Genomic DNA, 17763 nt, shown 5'->3' with positions numbered 1-17763 from the left:
CGACGACCTGGGCCTCGAATCAATTCGGAAATACATGAAGTCAGCGTCGGAACGATACTTCGATAAGGCTATGCGTCATGATAATCGCCTTATCGTTGCCGCCGCTGACTACTCCCCGAATCCTGATCATGCAGGAGCCAGTCACCGTCGACGCCCTAGACACGTCCTTACGGATCCATCAGATCCAATAACCTTTGCATTAGATGCCTTCAGCTCTAATACTAGGGGCAGGCTTAGGGACCCCGGTAACCGTACTCGTCGAACTCGACAAAGAGGTCGACGTGCAACCTAACCCATGCATCAGCCCGCTGAGTTTCTCGCCGGATCTTCTCAGCGGGTCGCGATTCCGATCCGGTAGTAGATTCATTCGCGAAACAATTGCTCTTGAGTTGTTAGGTCTCCTTCGGAGGCGCTCGGGCAGTTGTTAGCAAATCCCACCCCTCTTGGCTGAGCCTTTGCTCGCCCACCTGTCCTGGTGAAACTGGAAAGGCCTTCGGGCCACCAGTAAACCTTCAATCATAAAAAAAAAAAAAAAACTTCAAAATTATTCTAGAAATTCATAATAATTTAATATTATAAATATAAAATTCATAATATAAACAATAATATTAGTTCTAGGAATAGGCCCCTGATGCGTTACTCGAGTGGTACCGAACCAAAACATAGTTATTCCGAGGTACCAAGTGGCCGCGATAGGGTGGGTGACCATGATGAACGAAAATAGGGTGACCATGGAAAACGTCGGACATTTTTCGACGATTAATTCTAATGTGAAAAGTGTTGCCCAGAGTAACTCTACTGAGCACCAGGTTAGGTTAAGACCAATTTTAAGTGTTCAAATTTTAGGTATACGAGGTAATGCTTTGTTGGATACGGGAGCTAAGAGTAGCGTTGCCGGTGCGTTGCTTTATGAATTGCTGTTAAAGCATAACCATCCGTGTGAGGAAACCAGGCGTCGGGTGAGGCTTGCAGACGGTTCCGCGCGCACCCGCCGAGTTTTGCTCACTACTCTAGAAGTAAGGATAAGTCCCGAAAGGTCAGTAACCCTTGAATTTACTGTTTTTCCAGATGCTCAAAATAATGAAACTTTGCTTGGCATGGATTTTTTGGTGGCGGCAGGTATTGTGCTTGACTTTGCTTCATCCACTTGGCATTTTTCGGGAAAACGGGTTACCTATCCAATTGAATATGAGTGCCCTAAGCCATGCATGTTTGCTTCTACTGCTGACTTCCTGCGTGATGATAAGGGTTCTATGCTTGGCTCCGATGAACGGCAGCAGCTATCACATTTATTGCAGCAGAATGGAGACATCTTTAGGGTGGGGGAGCCCCAACTCTTTACGCCGAGCACCACATTGATACCGGTGATCATCCGCCTATATCGGTACCGCCGTATAGGCTCACTCCTGTGCTTCAACAGCGAGGAGAGGTTCTCGCAATCGATTTGTTCGGGCCACTGCCAGAAGGAGAGCAGGGGGAGCGATGGGTACTCCTGGTAGAGGATGTAGCTACAAGATGGGTAGAACTCTACGCACTTGTTGATGCCACCGCCGTGGCTTGCTCCCGAGTCCTACTGGAAGAGTATTTCCTTCGTTATGGCTTGCTTATGCGTCTACGGGTGTAATACGTAAGTTCATGCCACGACGGGATGGCCCGTATCGCGTAGTAAAGATAGTTAGTCCTACAACGTACTTCATAGCAGACTTGTCAAACAATGTCATCGGCAAGTATCACACCGCGGATTTAACCCACTCTCCGTCAAATTCAAGTACGCATCCAATTATGCCAAAGAGGCAGAGAGGAAGGCCGCGTCTTCAGACTAACAGTCCCAAGTTGGACTCGGGACGCGTTCCCAACTTGGAGGGGGAGTATGTAACGCAGCGTTCCGTTTCGCGGGGCAACAGCAGCCAAAGACAATGTGACTCAGGTCCGTGCCGCGACGACCCACCCCGCGCTACCCGCGCCCGCGCATCTGTTGCATCATTCGCACCCCCAATTAGTGCGCGCCAGACTTTGAAGCGGAATACACGCGTCCCCGGTCGATACCGGAACTGACAACCCGAGAGTCTCATGCCAGTCGGGCACCTAACATTAAAACACTAATTAATTGAGCGTTTCATTAGCTTTTAAGCTGAGTGACTATTTATAATTTATTTTTATTAAGTAATAAATGAGCAAAAAATAATACTTAACAAAAAGATATGAAATCCGAACAAAAACAGTTTCACTGTAAAAAATTGCGCCAAGTCCACGTTTATAAAACTCATCTCAATAACATTTGCACTTTACAAAAAAAAGAAGACTTCAATAGCTTTCATTCTCTACAAAAATATGTGAAATACAAAAAAATACCAAGAAACCGTCATAAAGATGAAAAAATAAAAAAAAAATTGTTGAAAATTTAAAAATAAAAAAATTAAAATTTTATCGTACTTGGCGCGCGTCATTGAGTACCCCAAAATTTTTCGGAAGAATTTCAACCCGAGAAAAAAACCGTTTTGCTTTAATATACAGTGAAAGTTGAAAAAGTTACCCAGGTTGTCTTTTTCGCTCTTGTTAGCGTTTTATGAGAAATTGAGACAGAACTACGGTAATTTTCAACAGCTCTCACTATATACCTATGGGCTATTATATGCCAAATCGACCACTTTTGCGTTCGACCCCTTTAGATTCAGCTGAAACTTTATTATTCTTTTCTACCCTTTGAAAAACATCTTTGAGAATTTTTTCAAATGTTTTGAAGCCAACGTATACATACGTATCGACTCGTAAGTAGTTTGTATTTGTATAAGCGAACACGAGAGGGTGTTTAGTTCAAATCATAAAAGATGAGTGGGAAATGAAAAAAATTCAAATAACATACGTATGAGATGTCGATTTTACTTAACTTTTGTAAAACTTATTATGAAATAATAATTCATTAATTACATTTATGCATTTCATAGGTTGACCTACTTATAAATTTCTAAACATTGAAAGGATGTTCATTTATCCTGAAAAATTTGGGGTACTCAATGACGCGCGCCAAGTACGATAAAATTTTTATTTTTTTATTTTTAAATTTTCAACAATTTATTTTTTATTTTTTCATCTTTATGACGGTTTCTTGGTATTTTTTTGTATTTCACATATTTTTGTAGAGAATGAAAGCTATTGAAGTCTTCTTTTTTTTGTAAAGTGCAAATGTTATTGAGATGAGTTTTATAAACGTGGACTTGGCGCAATTTTTTACAGTGAAACTGTTTTTGTTCGGATTTATGTTACGTAATTACTTATGAACTATATTAATTCTATTTGTTTGATAAAACTATTTAAAACCCTATTTCGTCCTGCACAAGTATAGAGCGAGGAGGTATATCTTTCGATCGGTAAGTCGAAATTACCATTTAATTACAATATTATTTGTCTAAAACATAAAAATATACTGAGCATTATGAAATTCCAAACATTAATAATATTATTGCAGCAAGTTATAAATAGCATACATTGCGCGATGTGTACTCGCCCAATGAACGCAATGACCCAGTCAGCTTCCAATGTACTACATGCATTGCGTTCTCTACACTTCAATCTTTGTAATTTCGGCCTTTGCCCTGATTGGCCGTGGTGCATTTTGTCGATAGTGAGGTGACCATGTGGTGAAATAAAATCATCGACAGAATTCTCGACTATATTTACATTTGAAATTTTTTTTTTTTTTTTGTCAGGAGGAAATCGCCGGACTTCCGCCCTTCACTGGGGATGGAGGGCGGGGCATGTCGGAGTCGAACCGACTAAAACCTCCTGTCTCTCAACAACCAACGTCCAAACCTCGCATGAGACAAAACTCATGAAAAGGCAAGTGGGGGAAAGTGAAGCGTTTAGTGCGGAGCACATCTCTCCCATCACCCTCCCCCTCGGGACGCCGGATTGGCGGTCGTCGGCGCCACGACCACCAGCCCTCTCGGTCGGCAGGCTATCCGAAGCCCGCCTAGATGGCACCGATTAGAATGGTCTATCCTACGGAATACCCCGCTGGGTCAGAACCAGCGTGGGTTGAGGATAGCCGGCCTTCCATCACCCGGATGCTCATGCATAAAACGCGTGCAGAGCAGCTTGCACGTCGTCTTCTTAGGCCCCCTTCGCCGGTCCCCAGGCCGGCATGTGAGGGAGACCCGAAACACTTAGGGGGCCAGGGCTTGGGCGAGATCCGCCTCCCTGGCCCCCGCTCGACGGCGGCGGGTCTGTGCGTCTCTCACGCGCCCCGTCGCCTCCTTCTGCGAAATGGTGCACTTGCAGAAGTCGAGCATCGCCTTCCACGGCGTCCGTGGATGTCCACGATGGGACGGTACCCGGCGGCAGTATCCGCCGGGCGCCCCTCCTTTCTCAACAGCACGAGTCTGCCCGTCCTCCACGATGAAGGAAACCGTCCCGACTCGAGGCAGGAGTTGTAAAGCCTCAAGAGTCGGTCTCCCAGGGCACCAAGAGCCAAGGCCCAAACCCGGCCATGCATGCCGTCCGGGCCGGGCGCAGTGTCCTTCGCGCACATTTTACGCACGGCCACATGGAGCTCCGCCCCCGTTATGTGGGGCACCTCAGCAGGGGTGTCGCCGCCGTTTTCCGACGGGACGTCCATAGCGGGAGCGACAAATCCCTCCCGCTCCTGCGGGAACAGCGCCGAGACGATGTCCCGCAACTGCTGAGGCTGGAGACGCTCCGTGATTGGGGGGGCCCATGGGCGCATTTTATTGCGCACCATATGATAGGGTCGCCCCCACGGATCCTCATCCAGCGTCTCCAAGAGACCCTCCATGTGTTGGTTCTTGGCTCTTCTGATGGCCAGCTGCAAAGCCCTCTGCGCGACGCGAAATGTGCCGTACAGCCGGGCCTCCACCACCGCGAACGCAACCGGATCGTTGCGCCGCGGCAAGCGACGGCGGCGATGCCTGGCGCACTCGCGCCTCGCCCGAACGCACTCCACGCGGAGCTGCGCGATTTTGGGCGACCACCAGTACACCTGGCGATTGGGAGGCCGAGGGCTGATCCGGGGCATCGATACGTCGCAGATGCGTCGCATCGTGTCCCGGAACCACCCCGCTTCGCCCTCGACCTCAACCGGATATGGACGCATGGGCGTCCACGCCGCCACCGTAGAGGCTTCCATCAGTAGCGCCTTATTCAGGCGCTTCAATGCCCACCTGGGGAATGACCGGGGCGCACCATGTGGGTAGTCCCCGTGGGCGTCCGCGACTGCGGAGCGGGCGAAGAGATCAAACCGAATATATCGGTGATCTGACAGCGTCTCCGCCCCCTCCAAAACCCTCCAGTCGCAGATACGGCGCGCGATGGCCGGGCTCGCAAAAGTAACGTCCACAATGAACTCGCCCTGCCACCGCACGCACGTCGCAACCGACCCTCTATTCAACAAACAGAGGCCGGCCGCGTTCGCCCACCTCTCCAGTAGCCTACCCCGAGCGTCCGAGCGGGGGGAGCCCCATGCGACAGACTTCGCATTGAGGTCCCCCGCGAGAATCACTGGGCGAGGAGCGAGGCGGCGAGCAATCGCCCCGATCCTGCCCAGGAAATGCCCGAACTCGACGGTAGGCCTGTTCGGAGAGAAGTATGCGCCGGTCACGACGGTCCCTTCCAGCTGCACTGCGACGAACCCTTGGCCCCTGGTCACCATCGCCAGGGGGGGGATCGCCGCGTCTCTTCTTATGACTATGGCCGCCAGGCCGCCATCGTCCCCAAACCAGCAATCATTTGCCGGGGGAACGAAGTACGGCTCGGCGACCACAGCCACATCTATTGACCACTCCGCCATGCTCTGAGACAGCATGTCCTGAGCTCTGGCGGAGTGGTTCAGGTTTCCTTGGAGGAAGCGATAGGTGCGGTCCATTACTGTTGGACCACATCCATCGCCCCCTCCCCTTCACCGCTGCCCCCGCTCTCAGGCACCGGCGCCGCAACGGGGATTACAACGTCGGCCAGTGCTCCTCTGGCCAACCTTCTCTTTTGCCGGCGCTTTGATTTCCGGCGCCGGTTTCGTTCGGTGTTATCACCGGACGGGAAACACGCCTTGCCTCCCGCCCGGTGGTTTGCCCTGCGCCCGGCCGCAGCGCACAGAGCGCAGTGCGGGGCGACCGTGCAGGACGCGGCTTTGTGGCCCGGTTGACCGCAACGGAAGCACAGACCGCTGCGGTCAACCGAGCTGGTGCACCTAGCGAGGCCGTGCCCCGTGCTGAAGCATCGGAGGCATCGCCAGGCACGTGGTTCTTGGAGACGCACGTGGGCTGCTATCCAGCCCACGCGCAGTCTCCCCGGATCCCCCGTCGATCTTCCCGGTGGAGGGGTGGCCAAAGAAGTGGCCGCCTCCACAGGGCAGCGCGCCCACGCCGACCTGGCCCCGGAGTACCCTGAGCGAAGTTCGCCCACGGTCACGCTTTCCGGGGCACATCCCCCCTGGGCGGCTATTGCGGCTGCCACCTCCCTGCCCGCTGCCCGTCGCACAGCCTCCTTCATCCTGGCAATTGTTGCCCCCCCCAGAATACGTGGGGCAGCGTGCTTCCACTGAGGTAGAAGCACGGAGGGATTCTCCGCCCGACTCGCGGGCGGTACCCTCCTGGGGTACTAACTTTGTACAATTGTCCATCATCATGAAATTTCTTTTTTTTTATTAACCAGGGGTTTGGTCCCCTGGGATCTATGACACCCTCGGGACTGGAAACCCTCCAGCCATACATCCCATCGCCGGATGTCGAGCTTGGGATTGGGGCATTTTTGAAGAGGTTTGCGTCCTCGCGGCTCCGACCAGTAAAGGCAGGAGCCCCCGTTCCCCATGACTGGGGTTTACGGCTTGGCCGACGGTGGCCGAAGCCTGTCCGTCGCCCACAACGCGGTGTGGAGCCACGCCGGCGAGCCGGTACCTTCCATATCTGGAAGGCTTTCCCCTGTAGCCAAAGCCGGGGACATGGCAACCCGCAGCCGGAAGACACCAAAGTGCCGCCGGCTCATCAGGCTCCCGAGAGCCAACCCCTCATCCCCTAAATGCCACACTTTGCCAATGCAAAGGGCGTGGGGAGAGGGTCCCTCACTCTCTCTCAAGGCATCCCCCGCAGAACGCGGAGGCGGCTGCGGAGAGCTGGGCGCAGTTCTCTTGGTCGCGGCGTCCGACACAGATTCCTCTGCACGCGATTTTAGGGACGCACGCTTAAGCCCCACCGCCACGACAAGGCGGAACTACATTCGGTGGGGAAAACATGGATAATTTTTGCATTATTTTATATTTAATTAATGATACCTAGTATATTCTTAGTGAGACGTATTTTGAGTAAAATAAATATGTATTATTATTATTGAATTATTATCATTGAATTAATGTGAAGTTATAATATAAAGGGACATGTAGACCTCTCATTTACGGGTATTTACTATATTGTCTAAGACGTATTAAAATAAATAAAAAATAATACGTAGTAAAATGCTATTTGACTTATGCAGTAAATTAAAAATTTTAGGTTTCCTAAAGAACCTAACGCCAGGGAACAATGGATTGACGTGACAGGTAGAGGAAACTGGAGACAAAGACGAGTACTATTTGCTCTAAACATTTTACTGAAAATGATTTTACCATAAAAAAATCAGAATACACTTAGTTTTGAAAAATTCATTCGCAATTAATAGCAAGCGCCAACTGCTTAACAAATACGTTTTATTCCAGGAACAGTGACTATTTGTAATTAATAAAAGTAAAATAGTTTTCTTTTTCAATATTTATTTCATGTTTAATTTTCTCCATTCATTCATCAGATAATTTATCGATAAAGAATATCGATTTTATCAAGCACTAGCGTGTAAGAACATTTTTATTGCCTTTTTGCGTGTGTGAGTGTGTGTTTTGTGCTAGTTTGCGAACGAATATCTGTCCTGAGATTTATGTGTGGGTGTTTTTGTTGTGTGCGAAATACTTGTAATCACAGTATGTGTATGTGTAGAGATTAAAATAGTGGGGATGAAGCGGCGACACTGGTTCTAATACAAAATTAGAGCAAAGGCCTTTCCAACCTTATTTATCTATTCCGTGTGGCGAGCCAACTGATCGAACTGCACGGCCGGCAGCGGAGCCGCTCCATCGGGCCGCGGGCGCCGAGGATGCGTAGCCACCACTATATATATATATATATATATAAAATTTAACTGCTTGTCCGGAAATAATATTATTTAATTTAACATAAAATATATTTTAGACTAAATACAATAACACTATACAATAAAATAAACTTAAAGCTACACAAAATATATACACGCCACATCACCCCCCTCCAGAGACCGTCCTACGGGCGATAACAGTTTGGGAATCGTACTTTACGACCAGACCTCGTCGTTCTGATGTTGCTTCTCTCAGTAGGTGAATTGGTGGTGGGTATTGGTATGTCCGTGTTAGTATGCGTTGTTGCTGTATTAGTATGTGTAGTTGAGTCGTGTAGTGTGTAGGCTGGCTTAAGTCGGTCTATAGAAACTGTAACTCTTTTGCCATTGACAAGGAGGTTGAACCCCTTGTCTCCTCGTTGCACTACCTCATGTGGTCCGGTGTAAGCCGCTTTTAAGGAACCTGTTACACGGCCTTTCTCAAACTTCTTTTTAAAAAAAAAACACAAAAACTTTTCACGACTAAACTGTCTTTTATTAGACTTAACAATTTTACAACACTATTGTTGACTTCTCAAACTTATGTATGCTCGCGACGGCTTCCAGATTCTAACTGGTTTTCAATACGATTTGATTTTACAAGAAAGCTAAAAATGATGACTCTAATGGAAAAACACAGTGAGCTCGTAAACGAGCTGATTAGGGCAAAGCTGCTTTGTAGAGTAGTGTGTAACAGCTCCCCCTTTTTGACGAAGCTTCATCCTCAATAAGATGAAGCGTAGTTAAACGAAAATAATATAAAATTTGAGGAGTCATTACAAAATCATTAAATCATTAAATTGAAAATAGAAAATAAAACAGAAAATATTGAAAATTCGTTCTTAATAATATTTATGAAATTAAGTTAGGAATTAGTATTAAAATTAACATTACAATGTATGTTTAAACATGTATAAAACATTCAAAATTAGAATTAGAAAAATTAGAATTAGAAAATTATATAAAATATTATTCATGTTTAATATAAGTATATTTTTTATTTTTATTAAGTGATTAAATTAGAAATTTAGATTTCTGTTTGAAGAGGATTGATCCTTATTATAAATAGTAGATTTATAATTCTGCTTCTGCCTAATTGGCAAAGATTGTATAGACATTTTATCTTCATCACTGGATGGTATCTCAGTCATCTCGATAGAATTTGAAACTTTAGATTTTTTATTGGTTGATTTTGTGTTATAACATCCGTTAAATATTTGAATACAACATACATAATTGGACGTTTTGTTTTTAAAATATCTGTAAATCTTATACATTAAAAATAGAAACAAACACACGATAAGGATATAAGTAAACGTAGAATAGTATGAGCCATATTTAATAAAATGAGATTGTTTCTCAATATTGTTTAATTCATTTTCTAAATTGTCCATTTGGTGCGTCGCATATTTCAAGGAATCTAGATTTATTTTGCTAATAGAGATTGGCGACAAATGTGGTAAACTTTCATTAAGTATGTCTCTCTTACAACAATCATCGGATGTAATATCAAAGTTTACATTTAAAGGAGATTTAATAATAAAAGAGTAAGAATTCGTTGGTATAAGTTGAATGGTCTTAGAGTAACCGATACAATTGTTTGTTAACTTAAGAATTCCTGTTCCTTCGATAGAATAATCATGGATGACATCATTACATTTGATAGTAAGTTTACTTTTATTTGATTGAACGTATATCCATTTGTTATTTAGTAGTTTTTGCCAAATATCAATTTGACCATATAAAATTTTAGAAATACATTCAGAGGGCAATGAAAGAATAACCTCTGTTAATAATTTAGATTCACAATTAGGATTACTTACACTTGAGTATATAGTTATTGATTCACATATAGAATAGTTATTGTTTATCATTTTAAAATTAATTATCAAAATTATCCAGCATAGCATAATGCAGTCTATCGTCACTTAAAGCGATGTACGAGTTAGACGGTTTAATTAAAGCGAAAGTGCGATGTGACTCATCGTGAGGTGTAGGTAAAGGTATGTTTTTATAAACAACGAACTTGTCTGGAGTTATTAAAGGAATTCGTAATACGAATATGACTTTATTATTATAGAAATAAGAACTAAGCTTAGAAACATCGATCAATGAATGAATATTTTGAATATTTAGGGTGACTGGAAAGTCTAACCTTTTATTTATTTGATTGCTATGCTTAAATAATTCGTTATAAAGATCTAAGGGACTAATTACGCTAGGGTGTAGGATGTTAACCTTCGAAAATAATATAGAACTTAATGTAGTGTCTAGAAAATTTGAAATAGTTAGTAGAGAACTTTCGATAATATTAAGTAAATTATTTAACTTAGAATTGTACAATAATAGATTATCAGTTTTTGTAATTTGGGAACATATTTCGTTCATTTTATTTATTTGAGAATTCAATTTGATCTCGTTTTGATTAAGTTTGTAGATAGTCGTATTAAAATTATTTATAGTAGACTTTATTTCTGAAAATAAACACATAGAATAAATTTAGACGTAGAAGTTAGATTGTAGCAGGTTTAATATCGTTGGTATGATATTTAATTTGTTTACGACCTACTTGTAGGGTCACGTTATGCTTATTGGGAACTTTAGTAATTTTGTAAGGGCCTTTCCATATGGGCGATAGAGCTTTTCTCAATTTATGATGGTGTTTTAAATATACCATATCACCAGCTTTATACAAAATTTCGCGAGAATTGGTATCATAGTATTGCTTAGACCTTTCTTTACTGTTAATAATATTTTGTATCGCTTTTTCGCGACTAAAACGCATTCTATATTGTAATGCGCGAATATATTCATTATAGGTTGTGTTACTGGTGCTTTCATATAAAGAACTTGGAATGGACGGTTTGTAACCGAATAATAACTCGTGTGGAGTATAATTAGTAGTGCAATGGGGAGTAGTATTATAGGCTAATATTGCAGTAAATAAATAGCAATGCCAATCGTTTTGATTTTCATTAACGAAAGACTTTAAATATTCTTTTAAAGTAGCGTGTGAGCGTTCCAGAGCTCCGTTTGTTTGAGGATGATACGGAGTTGCAAATAAAGCTTTTACTTTTAAGATTTCAGTTAGTTGTTTAAATAATTCTGACGTAAAGCAAGTACCTAGGTCAGTTAAAATGGTTTTTGGAAAACCGAACAAAGACATGAAATGTACGATATTACGAGCTATCTCCTCACTAGTAGAAGTAACCATAGGGTAAGCACTCGTGAATTTGGTTAAATCATCTTGTAAAGTTAGAATAAACTTGAAATTTTGAAAACCTGAGTCGGGCAAAGGGCCTACGACATCTAAGGCTAACCGCTCAAACGGCTTAGTAGATGTAGACGTGATCTCCATCGGAGCTTTATTTGATTTACGTAGAGGTTTGTTAATTTGACAAAGTTTGCAGCTTTTTACATATTGTTCAATATCAGAACGCATACCTTTCCAATAGTACATAGCTTTAATGCGCTTATACATGCGTTGTGATCCTGGGTGACCAGCGATAGGTGAATCGTGGTTTTCCTTTAAAATTTTAGGGACTTCTATTGGAGTCGGATAAATTAATTTATTTTTATAAATATGTATTTTGATATTAGTATTATGGAAAACGTAGGATATTATATTATAGACTTTCGTGTAATTTAATTTAGAGAATGGGTCTGAAAAATCTGGTAATGCTAAATCTGTGATATTTTCACACTCTATTAACATATTTCTTAGTTTAATTAATAAATTATAAATATCTCTAAAATGAGTCTCTTCGTAATGATGAACTTTAGTGTATAAGAAGTAGAAAGTTTTATTTTTATTTTTAATACTTTTAATTGTAAGAACTTCGCGTTCAGAATTTAGTAACTCTTCAGTATTTTCGAGTTGGTTTAAGATATCCTCGCAGTGAGGTATAGAACAATCAAAATCTAATGAAACTGGGCAAGCGATTGTATTAAACTTAGATAAATGTAGACTTTCAGTACATTCTTCGATAACTGTGTCTGATGTTGGAAGTTCGTTTATAAATTGAAGTTTAAAATATTTTTCATAACTAAGATTGTTCAAATTATTTATATTTATAGCGTTGATAGGGCAACGAGATAAAGCATCGGCGTTAGAGTTAAGACGACCTTGCTTGTAAACTATTTCATAGTCATACTCTTCGAGTTTAAGACGCCAGCGAATAAGCCTACTACCGGGGTCTTTTACATTAAATAACCACACAAGAGGTCTGTGATCTGTTACGATTTTAAATTTGTTGCCGTATAAGTATGGCCTAAAAGTTTTAACAGCAAATAAGATGGCTAAAAGCTCTTTCTCAGTGGTGGAATAGTTGCCTTCGGCTTTGTTTAAAGTACGTGATGCATACGCTATTGGTTTATCCTTGCCTATTTGACCTTGGGATAAAATTGCGCCTATGGCGTAATTACTTGCATCTGTAGTAACATTAAAAGGTTCTGAAAAATTTGGATATTGAAGTAGAGGGGCAGTAACTAGTTTTTCTTTTAAGAATTCGAATGCGTGTTGCTGTTCCTTGTTCCAAAGGAAGTCAGCATCCTTCTTCAAGAGGGAAGTAAGTGGTTTAGTTAACTTAGAGAAGTTTTCGATAAAACGGCGTGAATAACCTATGAGGCCTAAAAATGATTTTATCTCTTTAGGATTTTTCGGAATTGGGAATTGTGAAACGGTCTTGACTTTTTCGGGATTTGGAGAAACACCTTTATCGGTGATAATATGGCCAAGATAAGTGACTTCGTGTCTTAAAAATTCACACTTGTCTGGTTGGAGTTTGAGTTTGAATTGTCGAAATTTATCGAATACCAATTTTAATTTGGTAATGTGCGAGTTAAGATTTTGGCTGTACACGATACAATCGTCCAAATAAATATAACAATGGAGGCCTTGTAGACCTGATAGAACAGTGTTCATAAGACGTTGAAAAGTAGCAGGGGCATTTTTCAACCCAAAAGGCATTCTGGTGAATTCGTAATGTCCAGACATGCTCGAATTAGTGCTAATTGTAAAACCTGTTTTTGGGGCGTCCTGAGCGCTGGTTCGTAATTGGTGAAATCCGCTTGTAAGATCCAGCGTACTAAAATATTTCGAATGACCCAACTGGTCTAGAATATCTGTAATAAGAGGTAGCGGATAAGTCTCTGAAACGGTAACGTCATTAAGGCGTCGGTAATCTATAACGATTCTCCATTTTCGTTTACCGGAAGCGTCCATTTTCTTGGGCACAACCCAAACCGGAGCGCTCCAGGGTGAAATAGAAGGTCGGATGATGTCTTGTTCTAACATCTTACGAATTTGAGAATCGACCTCCTCTTTGTGACATTCAGGAAAACGATATGACTTAACGTGGATAGGAGGTGCGTTGCCTTTATTTATGGTGTGCTCAATAGCACTTGTGAAAGTTAAAGGTTCACCTTCGATGTGAAAAATATCTGTATATTGTGAACAACACTCTAAGAAAACTTTACGCTCTTCATCATTTAAATGAGAACATCGGATAAGACTTAGAACTTTGTTAATACGATCAGATTTAGAAGTTACATTAGAATTAATATTAAAACAAGATTCGTAATCAAAACATTCGCGCTCGAGAGGCGTTAACGTTACGTGATAATCTTTCACTTCGATATCGCTCTCTGTAGTATTTAAAATAGAAATATTTATTTTATTATTTTGTTTGATCGTAACTATGCAATTAGCGACATAAACACCTTCACATAAGGTATGATCTAGAACAAGAGCTTCGTTATTACGATAAAGCTCGGGCACGTGATTTGACACGGTGCATTCAATGACGGCTTCGGAACGAGCCGGAATGATATAAGTTGGTTGAGTATAAATGATAGGAATAGAATGATTCATTACAGATAAGGATTTAGAAAAATAATTGATGTTCGATTTAAAATAATTGCAAAAATCGCTACCAATAATTCCATCGTAATTATTTAAATTAATATCGTCATTTGTAAGGTGAAATTTGTATTTAAAAGTTTCGTTATATAAATTAAATTCCATTTCGAAAGTACCTAATGTTTCAACAGGATTTTCTGAACTATTAATCCCTTTTAATTTCACGATTTCGTTCGAGAGATTCGGGACTTCTAATAAACTTGATCCTTTTATAATACTTATGGTGGATCCTGTGTCAACTAGGAAACATAGTTTTTCAGAGGCATGTTTAGAATTTAAGTAAATATGAGGTAAAGACACCTTTTTACTGTAATCGTTAATTTCGTACATAAGTTTAGATTTAGGATTTGTAACTAAGTTAGAATTAGGTAAATTATTTTTTGAATCCGGACTCTGAGTAAGGCCCTGATTTTTGTTATCATTCGATTGTCTTGATTGAGTCGTGAATTTAGAATTAATAAAATTAGAATTGTATTGATTGGTTTTTGAATTTGAGTAAAATTTTTTGTTTGTTATTTTATCATTTAGTTCTTTATCATTAGTCGAACTCGTCAATTCTTTTGACTGAGTCGTGAATTTAGTAGAACTCAACTCTTTTGGTCGAGGTATAAACTTGGTAGAACTCAGTTTATTTGGCTGAGTCGGGAAGTTAGGAGAACTCAATTCTTTTATTTGAGTCGTGAATTTAGAAGAACTCAATTCTTTTGGTTGAGTCGTGAAGTTAGGAGAACTCAATTCTTTTACTTGAGTCATGAATTTAGAAGAACTCAATTCTTTTGGTTGAGTCGTGAATTTAGAAAATTTAGTATAAGTCGTGTCTTTATGATTTTGATTGGATTTCGAAGGACACGGCAACGAAATCCGATTTAGTTTAAATTTTCTTGTTCACACGGTTGCGCAGGTGCAACACGAGACCTAATATACGAGTTATCGTTTTGCGCGGAATTTGCGTTTTCGCGGCGATTCTCGTTAAATTGACGCTTGCGACATTCCGTAATCGTGTGACCGGTTCTTTTACAATAATTACACGTTTTAATATAAGAATTATTTGAATTAGGTTTTTGATTTTTATTAAAATTATTTTGATGATGAATTTGGAAAACGTTTTTTGAAAAAGGTTTTTTATTTTTAAAACATTCTGAGGAAGTATGGCCCGCTTTGTTACAGACTGAACATTGTTTTTGGGATCTTGTGTTAATTTTGTATAAATTGAATATTTTTTCCTCATCAATGGCATATTGTATGGCGTCACTGAGGGTTGTTGGATTTTTACAACGAACTATATTAGATAGTGATGGATTTAATCCCAATAAAAATGTGTTAAGGGCAAGATCCTCCATGGCTGCGGTTCTGCCTAGAAGCTCCCTTTCGTCCTTACAACTATAATGAATATTAGAATGAATACGTGTTAATATTTGTTCAATTCTTAAGGAAAATTTAGTCACATCCTCATTTAATAATTGTTTACAATGTTGCAAATCAGAAAGTAAATGAATGGAGTGTTTTTTCTCTCCAAAGGTTGATCTTAAAAAGTTTTTTAGTTCCGTCCACTTAGTAAACGTTTTTAGACTACATGCGACTTGGGCTTTTCCTTCTAATTGTGAGATGATAAATTTACATAAGACAGGCTGTTGATCCGAACTAGCTAAGGACATTGCATTGTCACAATTAGTTAAAAACGCGGGGAGTGATTCTCTGTCCCCATTATAAGTTTTGATGAATTTGGTTAAAAAGGATAAGGTAATTTTGTCCGTCATTTCGCCTTTCTTTGAAGATTCCGATTTGACTGACATTTAGGTTTGAATTATGATGTGCTGGATAAAATTGGAATACAAATATAGCACTTGAAATACAGGTTAGAATTAAATATAAATTTAGAAACTTAAAATTAAGATTAAGGAAGTTTGAAAATTTTCGGAGAATTTGAAGTGTAGAGCACTCACAGAAGCACGCCGTACCGCATTGCCTCGTCACGAGCAGGATGCTGGTAGTTATGTTCTGGATGCTGATTGATGGTGGGTGAGTTAGAATTGGAAGCAGCTGGTCTGTCGTCTCTGTGCGTCACGTCGCGGCTGGAGCGGGCTCACGCTTAACAGCGGAGGCTTACCGTCGTCCTCTTGAGTTGTGTTTAGACGCAGGCTTGTCCTTAGGGCAAGGCTTACTGTCGGTCGTTCTTGAAGTTTGATGGCTCGGATTCGAGATACCAGAATCTTTGACGGTCTGTCTCAGATTTCTTCTCTGGTATCCCACTTCTGACACCAATTTGTTACACGGCCTTTCTCAAACTTCTTTTTAAAAAAAATCACAAAAACTTTTCACGACTAAACTGTCTTTTATTAGACTTCACAATTTTACAACACTATTGTTGACTTCTCAAACTTATGTATGCTCGCGACGGCTTCCAGATTCTAACTGGTTTTCAATATGATTTGATTTTACATGAAAGCTAAAAATGATGACTCTAATGGAAAAACACAATGAGCTCGTAAACGAGCTGATTAGGGCAAAGCTGCTTTGTAGAGTAGTGTGTAACAACACCCAGCCAGCGACGAAGGCGCGGGCACATGCTTCCGCCGTGATTTCTTCAAGAGGGTATGCCTCAGGCCAACGAGTAAAACGGTCGATGACCGTGAGGCAGTACCTAAAGCCACCTGAAATCGGTAATGGTCCCACGATGTCCATATGGACATGAGAAAAGCGTTGGGAAGGAACAGGAAAAGTAGAAGTGGGTGATTGGGTATGGCGGTGGACTTTGTTTTTCTGACAATCTGTGCATTCACTGACCCACTGTCTGCAATCTTTCTGTGCTCCAGGCCAGATAAACCTCCTCGTAACCATTCTTGCAGTGGCTTTTGCACCTGGATGGCTCAGTTTATGAAGCGCGTCAAAAATAGGTTTCCTGAAAGCTACTGTCATATATGGTCGTGGATTTGGTGTGGAAATATCGCAGTAAATTTCCTTGTCGGAGTCTGATACTTTAATTTTCTTCAGATCTAGTGCTGAACCTTTCTGTAGCAGCTGTTGTAATTCTAGATCCGAGTCTTGTGATGCTGCGAGTGCGATGTAGTCTATAATGCGACTAATTTCCTCTATGCGGGAGAACGCGTCAGCTACAACGTTTTGGCTTCCTTGGATATACTGGATATCCGTTGTAAATTGGGATATGTAGTCCAGATACCGAAATTGCCTTGGAGAGCATTTTTCACGATTATGTGAGAAAGCAAATGACAGGGGCTTATGATCCGTAAAAACTGTGAATGGTCTTGCTTCTACCATATGGCGAAAATGGCGTATTGCGTTGTATATAGCCAGCAGCTCACGATCATATGGGCTATACTTCTTTTCTGCAGAAGAGAGGCGTCGTGAAAAAAACCCCAGTGGCTTCCAACTGTCTTTACACTTTTGGTGAAGTGCGGCTCCCATGGACGTATCGGACGCGTCTGTGAATATGGCCAACTGTGCAGCAGGTCCTGGATGTGCGAGCATCACTGCTTCGGAAAGACTTTTCTTGCAGCTATTGAAAGCTTCCTGTTGTTCAGGAGTCATTGTAATGCTCTGTGTTCCCTTCGTTTTAGGTCCAGCTAGTATGTCGTTTAATGGACTTTGAAATTTGGCCGCATTGGGTACAAATCGACGGTAAAAATTGTACATTCCTAAAAATCGGCGAAGTTCTTTTA

At 41.6% G+C, this 17763-nt stretch overlaps 2 protein-coding genes across 2 annotated transcripts; both read right to left on the bottom strand.

Annotated features, from left to right (window-relative positions):
- Positions 1 to 598: 598 nt before the first annotated feature.
- LOC149503533 (uncharacterized) lies at positions 599 to 7213 on the bottom strand. The gene is made up of 2 exons (XM_089729300.1): positions 3101 to 7213; positions 599 to 1588 (listed from the first exon to the last, which is right to left on the bottom strand). The coding sequence occupies exon 1, from the start codon at positions 5876 to 5878 to the stop codon at positions 4235 to 4237; it is 1644 nt and encodes a 547-aa protein (XP_089585426.1). The 5' UTR covers positions 5879 to 7213; the 3' UTR covers positions 599 to 1588; positions 3101 to 4234.
- Positions 7214 to 8624: 1411 nt separating this feature from the next.
- Positions 8625 to 16257, bottom strand: LOC149503532 (uncharacterized). Its single transcript, XM_089729311.1, has one exon. It carries the CDS (start codon positions 10654 to 10656, stop codon positions 10048 to 10050), a length of 609 nt encoding a protein of 202 aa, XP_089585437.1. The 5' UTR covers positions 10657 to 16257; the 3' UTR covers positions 8625 to 10047.
- Positions 16258 to 17763: the final 1506 nt, after the last annotated feature.

Source organism: Bombyx mandarina, chromosome 01 (genome assembly GCF_030267445.1).
Source record: "Bombyx mandarina strain Sakado chromosome 01, ASM3026744v2".
Classification (NCBI taxonomy): domain Eukaryota; kingdom Metazoa; phylum Arthropoda; class Insecta; order Lepidoptera; family Bombycidae; genus Bombyx; species Bombyx mandarina.
The sequence above is the reverse complement of the archived record's forward strand: the minus strand, read 5'-3'. Positions and strand labels throughout refer to the sequence as shown.

Bases quoted from the DNA above. Each gene is read 5' to 3' on its own strand.
- LOC149503533 (XM_089729300.1), bottom strand. From the start codon at position 5,878: ATGGACCGCACCTATCGCTTCCTCCAAGGAAACCTGAACCACTCCGCC.
- LOC149503532 (XM_089729311.1), bottom strand. From the start codon at position 10,656: ATGTGTTTATTTTCAGAAATAAAGTCTACTATAAATAATTTTAATACG.